This window comes from Ixodes scapularis, unplaced genomic scaffold, assembly GCF_016920785.2.
Source record: "Ixodes scapularis isolate PalLabHiFi unplaced genomic scaffold, ASM1692078v2 PGA_scaffold1__304_contigs__length_218370807, whole genome shotgun sequence".
In the NCBI taxonomy this organism is placed as follows: domain Eukaryota; kingdom Metazoa; phylum Arthropoda; class Arachnida; order Ixodida; family Ixodidae; genus Ixodes; species Ixodes scapularis.
In genome coordinates, this window is record NW_024609846.1 from 175,007,863 (window position 1) to 175,022,459 (window position 14,597).

General features: G+C 46.7%; 1 protein-coding gene across 1 annotated transcript in view; it reads right to left on the reverse strand.

Annotated features, from left to right (window-relative positions):
- Positions 1-417: 417 nt before the first annotated feature.
- The window catches only part of LOC121836182 (G2/mitotic-specific cyclin-B-like), a 33,261-nt gene continuing 19,081 nt past the window's right edge, over positions 418-14,597 (reverse strand). Inside the window, exons 6-8 of the mRNA XM_042291004.1 lie at positions 14,118-14,354; positions 7,442-7,684; positions 418-625 (exon numbers count right to left, since the gene is read on the reverse strand). Coding sequence (XP_042146938.1) covers positions 527-625; positions 7,442-7,684; positions 14,118-14,354 — 579 coding nt within the window. The 3' untranslated portion in view covers positions 418-526. The remainder of the gene's footprint in view (positions 626-7,441; positions 7,685-14,117; positions 14,355-14,597) is intronic.

A 14,597-nucleotide genomic window follows, 5' to 3' on the forward strand; every position in this document is an offset into this window, starting at 1 on the left:
AGTCTTTCGATATAAAACGCATTCCATTTTTTTTTTGTGGGGCGGGGGGTGCGTTAAAGTGCGAGGCGCACTTTAACACGCAAAGAGCTGCAGCTTGGCCACTCCTGGTCTATGCAGTAACAATTCCTTTTTTGCTATTATCAGTCGGACCCATCTGCGGGCCTAGGCAGTTCGTTAAAAAAAAATTGCCCATTTGCGACCAAACCCGCGTATCGGAAAGGAAGGAAGAAAAAATGATAAATAGCAGTAAAAAAAACCATGTGTCAAAGTTGAAAATGAAGAGAAACATCGCAACGGGTACGGACAAAACGTGGACAAAGTTCCAAATTGCCCAGTCCAGCTTCATACAAAAATGCATCATATTCGAGTAAAGTACATATCGCTAAGACCATCAATGGTGCTCAAAGAGGGCGGAGGTTGGAGCCCCCAACCGACAGGGGTCTAAAAGCAGTTTATACACGTAGTTGTACAAAATGATGCTAAAAGCTCTGGCATTGAGTTGAAGGTGCAACCCGACGGTCCGAGCTCAGGTGCGTCCTGCAATCTTCTGGAGGGCTGCACTGCGCGACAGTGCCAGGGTGCTGACCGCCTCCAGCCGGCTGCTCTTGAACTTCTGGTAAGTGGTCTGCGAGGAGGAGACCAGAGGGTTGAGCGCAATGCTGGTCCCAACGTAGTTAAAGTGCCTTATGCACATACTCCCTTTATGATTATAACTCTATCCATGGGCATCCTAAAACTCCCGAAATTACACTCGTGCGCGGCCGATTTGCTTATTAAAGAGTAACTGCAAAGAAAAAAAAGTTTTTTTTTAAACAGCCTAATTGGGACAAGCATGTCACAAAAGAAATGTTCCGCAAAAAAAAACAACCTTTTTTGCAATATTTACGCCACAGGACGTAATTTAGACAGAGTCGGAACCTCCCCACATTTGAAACTCCCGCTCTTTCGACCCCCGCGGAGGAGAACTATGCCCCGCCCCTCACTCTTGGATTTGTTTTGGGTTGACCTGGCTGCGGAGGTGAATGACGCAGCGTCTCGACTTTTGGTAAGATCTGGCAACAATGCGCGTTGAAGGGAAGCTACGGAGCTTCCTGAAAAAAATGAGTTAGAAGTGAATTGTAGTGTAATTTTACCCCGTGAACCCAAATACCCAAACCATTTTCTGCGCAAGTATTGTAGAACGCAAGAAAACGCGAAAGACAGTCGCTGTACGTGACGTCATCGACGGATCTTTTGGCTGCTCAAGGCTAAAGAGGCGGGGCTTCAGCCCTATTTCAAAATTGCTCTTGTGGCTCTCCGGTGCGTCGCATTGACACATAATTGGGATATCTGTTATTCCAACGACCAAGTGAACACAATTCAAGTGTTTTTTCTCAAATGCAGAACCGTCCCATCTTCCCTTTAAACATGGCACCAATATTGTTTTGGTTCGACGGAACACGAGAAGCTGCACGGTTTGCAAGCGCATAGCGAAGACGTGACCGGAGAAGTGCCCGTCTGATGTTCCCGGAGGACCGAAAGTATTATTCGTAATCGTCGTGTGTGCTTTGAAAACGAAGGAAGTCACAGGGTCCACGAGTGTGCAACCACAAGCCAACGTTCACGACAGCGCTGCGTTGACTTCGGTGATCTCGTTCTGTTTGGTGCAACGCGGCGATGCGACAAAGAACTGAAACGTTTGTGGTGTGTGTGGTGCAGTGGTTGGAAGTAGACACCCAACACTGAGCGCAAATTGGCTGTTGTGGGGTTGAGGTTCAACGGGTTCAGTCCCGTCGTTGTCAGCTGATCCGGTCAAGCTGGTCCGGGAGGACGCAGCGAGCGTTTTTAAAAGTAAATCTTCCTTCTTTCCGTTTCAAAATGTTGAAGATTCCCAACGCTTACAGCGAGTAAAAAGCTGCGGGCGTTTTCAACAAAATTACTCCGTTTCAATTGAACAATGGACTCCGAATTGTTGTTCTAAATCTGCTGTTTTTACGCTTCGTGTTGTTGGACTGTTTGCACAGTGACGTGTTGCGCTCATCGTGCGGTGTAAATAAATTTGGGCAAGACTTCCTACCTGCTCACAGATGCATGAACTGAGACCATTTTTCACGTGGCGAACATAAGTTGTATCTTTTTTTTTTGGGGGGGGGGGGGGGGGGAAGAGGCGTTGTGCATTTATTAAAGGGCAACTCCGCTTAATTTCAAAAATTTTGAGATAGTGGCCGATTTTGCTCTTTGAAGCACTCGAAAACAATCCCCAATCCTTTGTTTCGAGAAAAATAAAATATTTTTCGTGTAATTTTACTCTAGCCATGATCACAAACCGAAACCGAAATGGTGGCAAAGCCGGACAACATTGTATATTCGGCATCACTAAGCATGTACACCCACGTGATATACAAGGGGAAGAAGGAGCTCCCCTCTTATCAGGATCCTCCTTTGTGCCTCCTGGATTAGCACCGGCGTCGCTATTCTCCTCCCAGAAGATTATAGAAGATTAACTAGAAGATTAGCCGCGCTCAACGAGGCGATGGGCCTATCAGTAGTATCAATAGTCGAGCGCCGAGCCGGCCGAGCGCGCCACTCACGTCTCTCACGGCGCTGGCGTAACCCGTGCTCTCCCCAAGAAACAAAAAAAAAAAAAAAAAAGCTGTACATGTTTGATGACGTCACGGATGTGCCGGGAGAAAGAATTTGGAGGAAGCGGAAATGCAGCCGGGCAGTGTTGTCTGGCCCGCACGTCCCATCCAAAACCAGCGGATTCGTGCTTGTCAAACTTTGACAGCGATTTTAATGAACTTCTAGGCGGAATTCCGTCGTAAAATTTGCCATGGGGGTTTTGTAGATGATAACAAAGAGAACTGTACAGTTTTGCACTACTGGAAAAGAAGCGGAGTTGCCCTTTAAGGTACAATCACTTGAGAGTTCAGAAATTGGGGAGGGTGAACAAGCTTTTCGAACTTTGTCTTTGCTCTCTGGCACTGCCCCTAGTTTCAAGTTCCAGTTTCAGTAGACATACCTACTAGCACCTAGCAGGTACAAACTGCTCTTAGGCAGGTTGAAGACTGGGAAGCCGGGACGGTACGGACTTCGTGTTTCGCGCTTTTCGCAAGGTACGCGGAATATGCAACAGATTTTCCCATGCTCGTTGTTTTCGTCTCTCCAACAAAACTAATTATTTCTACAAAGGCGTAATCACAAGCCAAGATTTACGATAACAGTACACATTCATTCCAGCAACTTTACATAAGATGGTTCGAAAGCGGAGAAAAAAAAATCTGTCGGCTAACGCAGAATTTGGACGTCCGAAGGCTTATGTGGACAGCCATTACGTAATAACCTGGCTGTGCCAGGTTTTTTTACGTAACAGCTGTGTCTAGTCGCGGATGTTCGATGCACCCGGTGCGAATTTTGACGGCCTCCGGAGCGCTATGACGAGAACGTAACTGGACACGTTTGTCGCTACGCGAATGCCCGATAGCTTCCAGCGAAATAGCATTCCATTCGGGGCGTCATGGCTGCTGGAAGGCTAGCTGTCGGGATCACTCATCTGAAATCTCCGAAAACTAGGCATTTGCATGTACAAACAAACAAGAAAAAAAAGCACGCTAAGCAAGCAAAGAGGAAAACGAAAGAATCGCGTTATGAAAGCCAAAACCCCGCATCGCTTCCTATCACGTACACCTGCGACAGCTGCTAAACACACACTGCTTCACTTTAAGAAGTCTCACTCAAGCACCTGGGTCAGCACGAAACACTGATCACTTCGGCGAAACGATTAGTCGAGGTAGGCGAGACAGACGGGAGCAGAGACTTCGGCGGCCATGAAAGAATGGCGAAGCATTTGTTATGGTATGAATCCAAACGGAAGTTGTATAAGCGTTTTGTAAAGAATAATAACTTTCATCACATGGTTTATTCTTTAAACGTAAAAATATGCCGCTCAAAAGGAACTTGCTACATATAACAAAGGTTTAACAACCAAGATCTAAGCTGTCGATCTCTCAGCCAATGAGAAGTATAGCAGCCAATCAGCGCTAAACATCACAGAACCCCAATTTTGTGGTACGCGATTTAAAACAAACAAAATAACCGCAAACTTAAATCAGTATCATGTAATAAATATAACTGTAAAAAATTTTTTTATCACGGAAATTTTTTTTTTTTGGCATGCTTGTCCAAATTAGGTTGTTTAAAAAATCTTTCTTTGCAGTTACCCCTGAAAAAAGCGATGAAAGATTTCAACACTTGCTGTTGGCGTAGAGCCACAGATGGTGCTTCGAACCTAGCTGAATATGGTCGAACGACGGACGGCGGTCTCCACGTGGACGAGAGGCCTATCGCGGACTGGTTGGCCGTCCGCCATTCAACCATATTCAGCAATGTTCAATAGCACCATCGGTGGTTCTGCACTAACGCTCGCTTTTCAGGGGTGAAGCTCCTTAGGGGCTAGCCATGTCCGTATGTCCATCCACCCTCGGGTGCACGTGCTCTGGCTCGTGAGCTCACACGCTCAGGAGCACGTGCTCCCGTGCTCGTGCAAAACAAAAAACAAAAAACAGCTGCATCTTCACATGGTGAATGATGTTGATTGGGGTGAAGCTCTGGTAGTGCTTGTCTGCGTAGACGCTCAGCCGCAGCATGCCGAGCCTTTCGTTCGTTTTCATCCATATAGGAAAGAGAATGTGCGATATGAAACGTGGTTATATACGCATTTGACCGCAGCGTGACACGGATGAAAACGAACGAAAGGCTCGGCCAGCGTGCCAGAAATTTCAAGCGCAGATTAGCGGATTTTGATATGCAAGTTATCGTATAATGCTATGCTCAATAAATATTAAATAATAAAAAAAATAAACAGTTGAATTACGACGTTACCTGCACGCAAATAAAAAAGAAATGGAATAACTGTGTCAAAGCAGCCGGTCGCTCCAGCAAAAAGTAAATCCGGTTGCTGTAGCCATTTTACTATACAAAGGTTGTACCGGTGTAGGCCTTATGCGGAATGAGTGGAAATCGGGAATAATAAATAAAAACGTGCTCTCCTAGTGCAATAGACACAGTGGTTGAGGTGCTGGCCGACTCTACTGCGATTGAAGTAACGGAACAAAGATACACTAGTTGACCATCTACTGAAATAAAACAACAGAGCTCTAAAGGCTGATTTTGGAGTAGCCATAACCACTCGAACCACTTCATAAAAATGCCAGCCATGAGCGAGAGTTCGATGTTCGTTACAGCCCAAAGATGGAGAACGGCAACCTCCTGGTTTGTTGTCTGCTAGCCGAGTCGGGCGCTTGCCCTCTGGGGGGGAGACAGGTCAAACAGATTTTGGAGCAGAAAAATCTGGATTTTGAAGCACTGTAAGCGCACAAAATTCTAGTTTTGGAGCAGCAGTTTATGCATTTTGGAGCAACTTCAAAGCACAAAAGTCTACAGCATGAAGCAGATAATGTTAGAGCAGCTTATCAGCAATTTAAATCATAAAAAATCTGCTTTAAATCACATGTCCGATTCTTCTTTTTTAATCCTTATTTTTTGTCCATCCTGGTTTTAACAAGTCATCGATCGAACGCTCGTAGAAAGCATGTGCAGATAGAAAAACTCCACACAAAAGTGAGTCGCAAGGTAAATAGTGAATTGGTGGAAAAACTGAGCTTTTTGGAAATGTTGCATAAAATTAAGGGGTGACCTAAATAGCGACTAGAAAGTTTTGACCTACATTTGCGACCCAATTTCAGAATGTTAGTGGGTGCATGGAGCCATCCAGTCATCGAGCTGACTTTGCCGAAAGCTTTTGGTGTTTTGCCCCCTCCTTCTCTCCCTTGCGGATGTGCACTAAAGCAAACAATACGGAGGTTACTTTTGCTTCTTGCGATGTTGGTCGCGTCTTTGTATGTCATCTCTGGTCGCTTCTCTCCACCCTCTTTTGTATCTTGGTGTCATTTTGCGAGGGTGGCAGTGAGGTTTTGTTGCAAATTTGTGAGGATGTTGATGAAGCTGACAAAGCTTCCGATGACCATGACATTTCCGGAAGTTCCGACGACGATTGCGAGAGTGCCATTAATAAAGGTTAGTTTCTTTCTTTTGCCCAAACTTGTTCTTTCACAAAAAAAATGAAAGGTCAACCTGTTTTTTTTTTTATTATATATTGTTTTTATTCTCTGCGAGTTTAATATAAAGGCATCGACCTTATTGATGGTCGACTTATATTCGAGTACATACGACATGTGTCTCAATCACGCTCAATTGGTTCGCTGGCACGTGTTGAATCCAAATAAAGATGATGGTTTCCGTGAAAGCAGCCCCGTAGCCCCGCGAATTGTGCAACCATGGTTGCGTTACCCAGAAGATACCCATGCAGCTAAGAATTTGCGAGCCATTTCGGCCCAAGGCAATCGGGCGATCGGCTTGCATCGAGGCCGTCCGGGTATGTCCCAGTCATTTCGCTTCGAAAGGCAAGCATAGCTCAAGTTTTGAGGGTGCACCTGGCCTGCCAAAGCAAACATCTTTAGGTCACGTTTCAATTGCGCCTTACGACGCTCACCCAGCTTGCTCGCAGGTGTCACGTGAAAATATAACGATCGTAGAAGCCACGCGAAAAATATAACGAGAATGTAGGAGCTAAAAGGATTACACATTTCTTTTGTCATTTTTTTTTTTTTAGACCTCTCTGTCGCTTTTTACTGCGCATCGACAGACGGCAACAGATGTTTGTATTGGACCGTCGCTCGGGCACAATGAAACTCTAGGATGCTGCTTTTGTGGTCGGGTCTGACGAGCAGCAGAAAAGTTTATAGATGGGGGCGGAGTAGCAGACGAACCAAGGCAAGAATGGACGCCAACGCATAGCGTGTCTGCCTCCTACGGGCATTGCAGACGATAAGCGGCGGCGAAATAGCGGACAATGCTGGAGGCTACAGCGCCCACACTCGTGCAACTTGCCAGCGGCTGTCACACTCCAATCTAAACGTTGCAAAAGGGAGACACTAGGCTTCTTCGCTTGTTTGGCCGAGCAGCCAAGCCCATCCAGTAGCAATGGGCGGGGCAACTCATTTGTGGGGGGGAGGGGCTTAGAGTGCGCTGTGACCACCGCAGAAACTGCGTTGAGCGGCGTAAATGTTATGCAACATTTTTCCTTTGGAGAAAAATTTAGAGAACAAAATGAGCTGTCCCGCGTAGGCCCATTAAAAAGAGGATTCTTTCATTGCAGTGTCCCTTCAATTTGCAGCTGATGATAGCCTATTTATAACCGATCAAACAGCGTCAAAAGCGCAACATCATGGCATTGGTCATACTTGCCCTTTTATCGGCTAGACCAATCAGGTGCAGCGAATGACCTGTGCTTTCGTTGTGGGTGTGTTCGAGCATTTGACTGTGGTCTTACCAACTACTAGAAAAAACTGTTATAAAGGCAAATGTGTGAATGTAGTTCCCCGTAAGAGCGGAAGGGACCCACCGTGTGCTTTCCCTTGTCGGCGTCCAGCATGAGGGCGGCCATTTTGGCCACGGTGGGCGCCAGTTGGGCTTGGCTGAAGCGGCCGTAGTGGGTCAGGGTGGGGTCCCAGGCCTTGCCGTCCAGCTGCAGGGCTAGGCAGAGAGCCGCCGCAGCCTGTTCCGAGGGACGCACCCAGGACAGCTCGTAGCACAGCAGGGAGAGCTCCAGGGCATACTTGGCCAGGGAGTGCTCCACTATGTCCACCTGTGCAGAGAGGGCCTTCAGTATCCACTCTGGAGCGCACATTCTCTCTTCTCAACAAGGACCAAACTGCTACCTACCAAGAAACTGTCATTGAGGCTACAACAAAAAGAGCATTCTGCTGGAAATGTGAGGGGTCCAATCTGAGTTTCATCGTTAACGCTCCAACAAACCAAAAGTAGACATAATTAGACACACTAATTTTCCGAAGTAACAGCCATGGGTGAGGGAGAAGGTTCATATATTCCAATTCTTTTTTATTTGTTGTTTTTTAATCTGACCCCCAAGGATTTTTCGGACTCGCATAATTCGGACCTGAAGGAGGAACCGTGACTTAACCCATCAAAGGAGTGTATATTCACGACCAATGTATCGGACAGCTCGAAGTCAGAAAGTTTGATTATTTGGACAAAATCGTCGCGAGCAATCGGAGGGAAACAGCATTGAGAAGCGGCCATTTGGAATTCCACGGTGGCTGCATACGAATTGGCGTGGCAACGCGACTTGAGTACTGCCGAGTCTTACCGCAAGGTGACGCTATGCTAACCCTTTTTTTCCATTTAGCCGCACGTCATCATCATCATTTTGCTTTGTTTCCTTTCACTTACACATCGCCCTTTCGCGCTCGTGGATTTGCGCCTCCGATCTCGTTCCTCGCATCAGCAGAAAATGAGACTCCGACGACTACTACTGCCCGCAGCCATTGACAGCGGACATCACAAACGCATTAACATTGCTATTGGATGTGTACGACGAGAACACGACGCTCGCCCAAATGCAAGCAGACGTCATCGCGAGCAGGCGTAACATGAAGCAAGCAACTTGACGGATTTTTAAATCCTGCTTAGGCGTAATAAAGGCAAGTTTTTTCACTTACCGAATTTTCGGACTGCTTGATTATTTGGACCGTTTCGGGGGTCCCCTCCAAGTCCGAATAATCGGTCGGTGACTGTACTTTTAAAAGTTTTGGTGTTTATGCGCCTTCTGCAGTAACATCGCATTTTCAAAAAATCAAATTTCATTTTTTTATACATTATGCTAACTTTTGTTTAATTTGAAGGAAAAACAAATTGGCCACATTTTTGTGCGTCATATTGCACGATAGGCAAAGTATTTAGGAAAATAAAAGCGTTTGGGCGGATCCTTCGAAATTTGGCACTTTCCCTGAGGTCAGGAAAGCGTTAAGACCACTGCGATAGAAATACTTCAGGTGGCGTAACGCTGCGCCTCCACCGAAGAGCCGTGGCGTCAAAGATGGGCATGCGATTCTCTCCCCTTCCGCCAGGACGTGCCACCGACACGGAGGTTGGCCGTTGCCGTCCTTGGTGAGCAATAGCGTGCGCCGGGCTCATTGTTGCACAGTTTATCGCTTTGTTTCCGGTCCGTCTCGGCTACCAAAAGTTGACGGCAATGGAAAAAACGTGTTTCGTGCCATGGTGCAACGCAGGATATAAAACATGCACAAAAGAAGACTACCGTCTGAAGGTATGGCGTCACGCGATCCCGCGCAAAGACCACCTACTGCAGCCGACAGACTTAGTCTGCGAGAGACATTTTGAAATAAACTTTGTGAGCAAATCATGGGAAGCCGTCTACAACGGCCACATTCTCGTAAGTGCGCCAAGGAAAGCTGCTCTGGCAAAAGATGCAGTGCCAACAAAGTTCCCGGGGTGCCCCAGATACTTGACAAAGAACGAGAAAAAAAAAAAAGGACCCGCAAACCGTCGGTGCCTACCGCCCACCAAGCAACACCGTGTCACAAAGGAGTGCTCAGAGAGCTCGCATGCTGGCCACAAAGACGATTCGTCACCTGAAGCCTTGCAAGAGTGCACCATGGTCAGTGAAAGTGCACCTGCAAGTTGTGCCGAAGTTGCCGAACCGACTACCACCCTGCCAGTCACAAAACCGTTCGAGAACATCTTCGAAAAGGCAGACAGTGTACCCCTCCCAACTGGCGCCTGGGAGTGTCATAAGGTTGAGGTCGCCGGCTTCCAAACTATTGTGTTCTACGAGTTTTATCCGACTAGAGCAGCGACAACACAAGCAAGTGTTGTGGAAAACGAAGGTGCCTACAACTACTTCTCTGCCCCACCGACTCACATGGTTGCAAGGAAAGTGGTCAGCATTGATGAAGATTTAGGTCTCAATGTGGCTCCGCTGGGTAAGCGAGCAACACTCAAATTCCTCAATCTTTCTGGTGACGTCAGCTGTGTCGAAATGTTGAAGAGTTGGTTGCAGATATGCACCAGGCCTGTTCGTGTGCTGGTGGACCAAGCGTTAAGTCATATCCAAATGTCCACCCAGCAGGTGCTTTTGTTAATGTCGCAGGTCGGTGGCGACACAAGCAATGTGCCTTATTGCTCAAGGACAGTGAAAGTGCGTGCTCACACTGCCAGTGCCTTGTGACTACACTTTGGATTCATGAAAAATGTACGCTGGACAAGACCAGGGATAAGACGTCCTCAATATATCTGCCTGACCACTGCCTGGAACAGCAATGTGCTTGCTTTCAGAAGAGCCCAGTATGCATTGAAGAAATCAGTTGTTCGTCTAGCAAAGAGAGCGCAGTCACTTAACTGCCAGCTGAAGGACACTCAAGCGAAGTTGTCCAGAATTTCTGATGAAGCTCTGGAGGACAAACTGAGTGGTTTGCATATGCCCGAAGCACAAGCAACAGCTATAAAAGAGTGCATTGCAGCTGCCAAATGCACAAACAAGAAAAACATGTTACACTGAGCATTGGCTCCTGCTCTGTCTGCTCTTGCACATCCGCAGCCCGTCGGCATACTCCTTAAAGGGGCACTGACACCCCAAAGGTTGTATTATTTTTTATTGTCTAAAACAATGCAAGTTGTCGTCATAGACAAAGAAAACCGCATCGCGAAAAAAAATTTCCCTGCGCGCGTGCCTTTTTATTTTTGGCGTTTATATTTCCCGCGCTCACCTCCTTGCTGCTGCTTTTGATCGGCGACGTCAAAAATCAGGAAATTTAGAAGCTTTGTAGGCGACATTTCTATACCATTTAATAACGGCAATCGTAAAACATGTTTTCTAACGCAACTGCGAATGCACTACGGCCCCTCTTTTTGAAATACCAAAAATCGGATTTCGGTGTGATGTCGCTACCTGGATTTGTATTCTCTTTCGGAAAACTTGCCGGCGCTCAGTCGGGGAAAAAACTTTTTTTTTCCCGCGCTGGCTTTTATCCCGCCTGCTCACCTCCTCCTCCCCTTGGGTTGCTGTGGCAACGGCAGAGGTCCCAACGAAAGTCGAGTCGCAGGAGACCGCAAAATTTGACTCACTGCACTGGCGCGGATCACGCGGGAACTTCAAGTTCGGCATTTGGAAATTATTTTTTTAATTCAGAAATACTGAATTCCCAAGTTTAGAATTTTGAGGGCAATGTCCCGGCATCATTTTCAATCGTTTCGGATAATAAAAATATACATTATTTTGATGTGTCAGTGCCCCTTTAAGAGACAACAACATCCTGCCGCTTCCTTGTGTACCAACTGTAAGGAAGTACTTACCTATGGTTCGTGTCAAGTGAGGCTTTGACACTCGCTTTTTCTCTGCTTTCAAGAAAAAGCGAGTAACAAAAGATACTTCCAAGAGGCACGGGATCCTTATGTTCGATGAGATCCACGTCCGAAAGGAGATGAGGGTGAATGTAAAAACTATGACCTATACAGGCCATGCAGACTTTGGAAAGGAAGTGGAAGCACCGAACCAACTTGCAGACCATGGACTAGTGTTTACATTTCGCTCTTTTGTCGCAGCCTGTTGCTGTTTTTGCCAGCCGTGGCCCTAAAAAAGGGACTGTGTTGGCACAGCTCATCCTGAAGGCCGTTCTCCTCGAGGATGCCGGCGCATTTGTGGATGCAAGTGTTTGTGACGGTGCTGCGACGAACCGGTCCATGCGGAAACAGTTTGATGAGACAGGAGTGTCAGAGGGTGCAAGGAACACTTTTGTCAATCCTGCATGTGAAGACCGAAAGGTTTTTGTTTTGTTGGATGCACCGCACCTTATCAAGTGTGTACAGAATCGCCTTGTGAAGCAGAAAGTGCTTTGTATTAACGGTGCCTGTGTCTTTTGGTCACACTATGACAAACTTTACGTAGAAGGTACGAAGGCTGAAGGCAAGGAGAGGGCTTGTTTGAAGCTGACGTTTTCTCATTTATACACTCTTCGAACACTGAAAAAATGCGGGTCAAGCTTGCAACTCAGGTGTTCACCCTCAGTGTTGCAAGAGGTCTGGAGTTTTCCTCTAACAGAGGAACCGCTGGACTTGGAAATGTCTAAGGTACAATTGACCTTACAGTGCGGATGAATACCCTTTTTGATGCGCTAAATCGTAGGCACCCAAAGGAAGGTCTAAAGCTAGAAGGCAAACATTTTAGAGAACTTGAATCCTCCTTGAAATGGCTCAATGACTGGGAGAAAGAACTGAAGGCAGGAAGAATTAGTCCTTACAACTTTTTATCACAATCGACTGCTGAGGGACTGCAAATGACCATTCTCTCAACAAGTCACAAGTCACCAGTTGACGAAATGCAATTTCAAGTTTGTGTTAACTGCAAAGTTTAATCGGGGTGTTCTCGAAAAATTTTTCAGAGTGATACGCCAAGCAGGTGGACCAAACAAACATCCCCGCATGCCTACGTTTTTGCAACTGTATAACATGCTTTGTATTTACAGTCTTGTGAAGCCGCCCAAGTACGGAAACTGTAAAGTTCATGCCAGTGAAGAGCTGCATCTCCTAAGCTTGTCTGATTTAACCACAACATTCAAGGAAGATGTTCCGTGCGAGTCGCGACTAGGAGAGCTCGAAAGGAAACTTGACGGTCGAGTTGAAGATGACGTTTAATGTGAGGATCTATTTGATTTGCCCCTGCATCAGCCATTGAATGCATAATTTATTATGTAGCAGGCTTTCTGTGCAAGAAACTGCTAAAAACACAAGCTGCTCAGCATGCAAGACTGGACAAACAGCCACAACTAGTGCTGCATCACTCGTACGACATAACCATTGAGCATGTCCTGGACAATTTCCACTTATTTCCTTGCCAGGAACACAAAGTGGAGGTCATGGTGCACGTTTTACACTACTATGTTGGGATGCGAAGCGTCAGTACTGCAAACAGCTCAACATTCACCAGGCAAACAAAACTCAGTCTGCGCAAGCACTCAGAGGTAGTTCAGTAGACCACTTCTCCTGGAACAATCCATAAAGTTTGAAGAGCAGGAAAGGTCTAATATGGCAGACATTTCAGAAAAAGAAAAAACGAAAGCTTACGAAACGACTGCCTTATTAGATATCTTCAGCTCTTGAAACTTCTTTTATCATTATGTACATTTACTCGCAAGTATTTTTTTTAACAGAATCAGCGTTACTTTACCTGGAAGTGCACGAGTAGTGCAGTGTTGACTTTTGTTTGTGAAATGCTGCTCTTTCCTAAAAATGAAAGGCTTCTCTAACTTCTCTAATAAACAAAATTTATAAATCAAAGCATATCTCTGCCACGTTTCGTTTATCTGCCAGAACTAAAGTTCAACGAGTCCTCACTGTCGGTAGGCCAGCTGCATCAAAGAATTTTAGTTGACCGTTTTAACGGAATGTTGCAATAAAAAAAAAAAAAAGTTGCATGCTGCCAGAAGGCACTTTATGTATTAGTTGTAAGTGAGGCTCATGAACATAGACATCTTTTAAAACTTATACCAAAAACGTGCCGTTTTTATTTTAAAATAAACTTGTTTGTACAAACGAGAGAACTGTTTTGCCGGCGGTGCCCAATTGGAGCGTACTTAATACGCAAATAGCGTACCGTCACCACGGCGTCCTGTTTTTCGCAATCGACTATGAGCCGCTTGCATGCTGACAAAGCGCTCGAGTGTTCTTTGCTTCAGAAAGGAAGGAAGCACGCGCCATACGCACAAACGCTAGAAATGACGCCAGCAAAAACCCCTTTTTGGAATGGTTAATAGCCTTATATAATATCAGAAATATCCACTGCCGCTTAAAAGTACTTTTCCCTACACTTTAGTTTGTGTAAAGCTTCGCTGCAGTTGCCGAACGCTTCACTCCGTGCGTAGCAGGTGGTCTCACCGCCTCGCGTAGACCTTGATGTGTGTGGCAACATCTGGTGGCGCGTATGAGAACCGGGGACGAAAGTTTGACGCCTTCGAAGGACGTCACACCCCCTGACCTTTCTTACACAGTGGTTAAGACTAAATCATAGTCGCCCATTGATACTTAGCCATGCACCAAACACTCTGTAGAGTGCGCATTATCGATGTCCCCGAGGCTTCTGCACCGCATTGTCGCATCAATATCCGGACTGGGATCTCGCCCATCAACCCGAACATAGATTGCCAAGAAAAATGGCAGCTTTAAAGAAACATTCGACGTTTCCCTGGGGCAGGTTAGGAACCGACCTGTCCGGCCTTGGAGATCCTGCGCAGGAAGTGTAGGGGGATGGGGCGGCCCAGGCTCCAGTCCAGCCTGTTGAGGATGGCCTTCTCCATGCGCAGCACCTCCCCCTTGGAGTAGGCCCCGTCCGTGACGTAGACAAAGTCGTCCACCACGGGGGCGTACATCTCCTCGTACTTGGCGGACAGGAACATGGAGGCCGCTCCCACCAGCTGCAGCTTGGAACGGGGCACACACTCCGCCTGCACTCCAGGACGGGTGGCACTCTCAGCGTGCGAGCCAATCTTTGCTACCACTCTACTTTTCATGCGCTTTCCCCGCATTAGCATCACCTTCTGTTGCTCTGTCCCGACTTCTGTCCCAGAAACATCTCGGACCATTTGTTTACGTCGCGCTATGTTGCAGGGGCATGTGCCTGCTTAATGCACGAGACGTCCCTGCCTTGTTCAAAGCTGCAGTCCACCACAGACCGATGTATCGAGGGT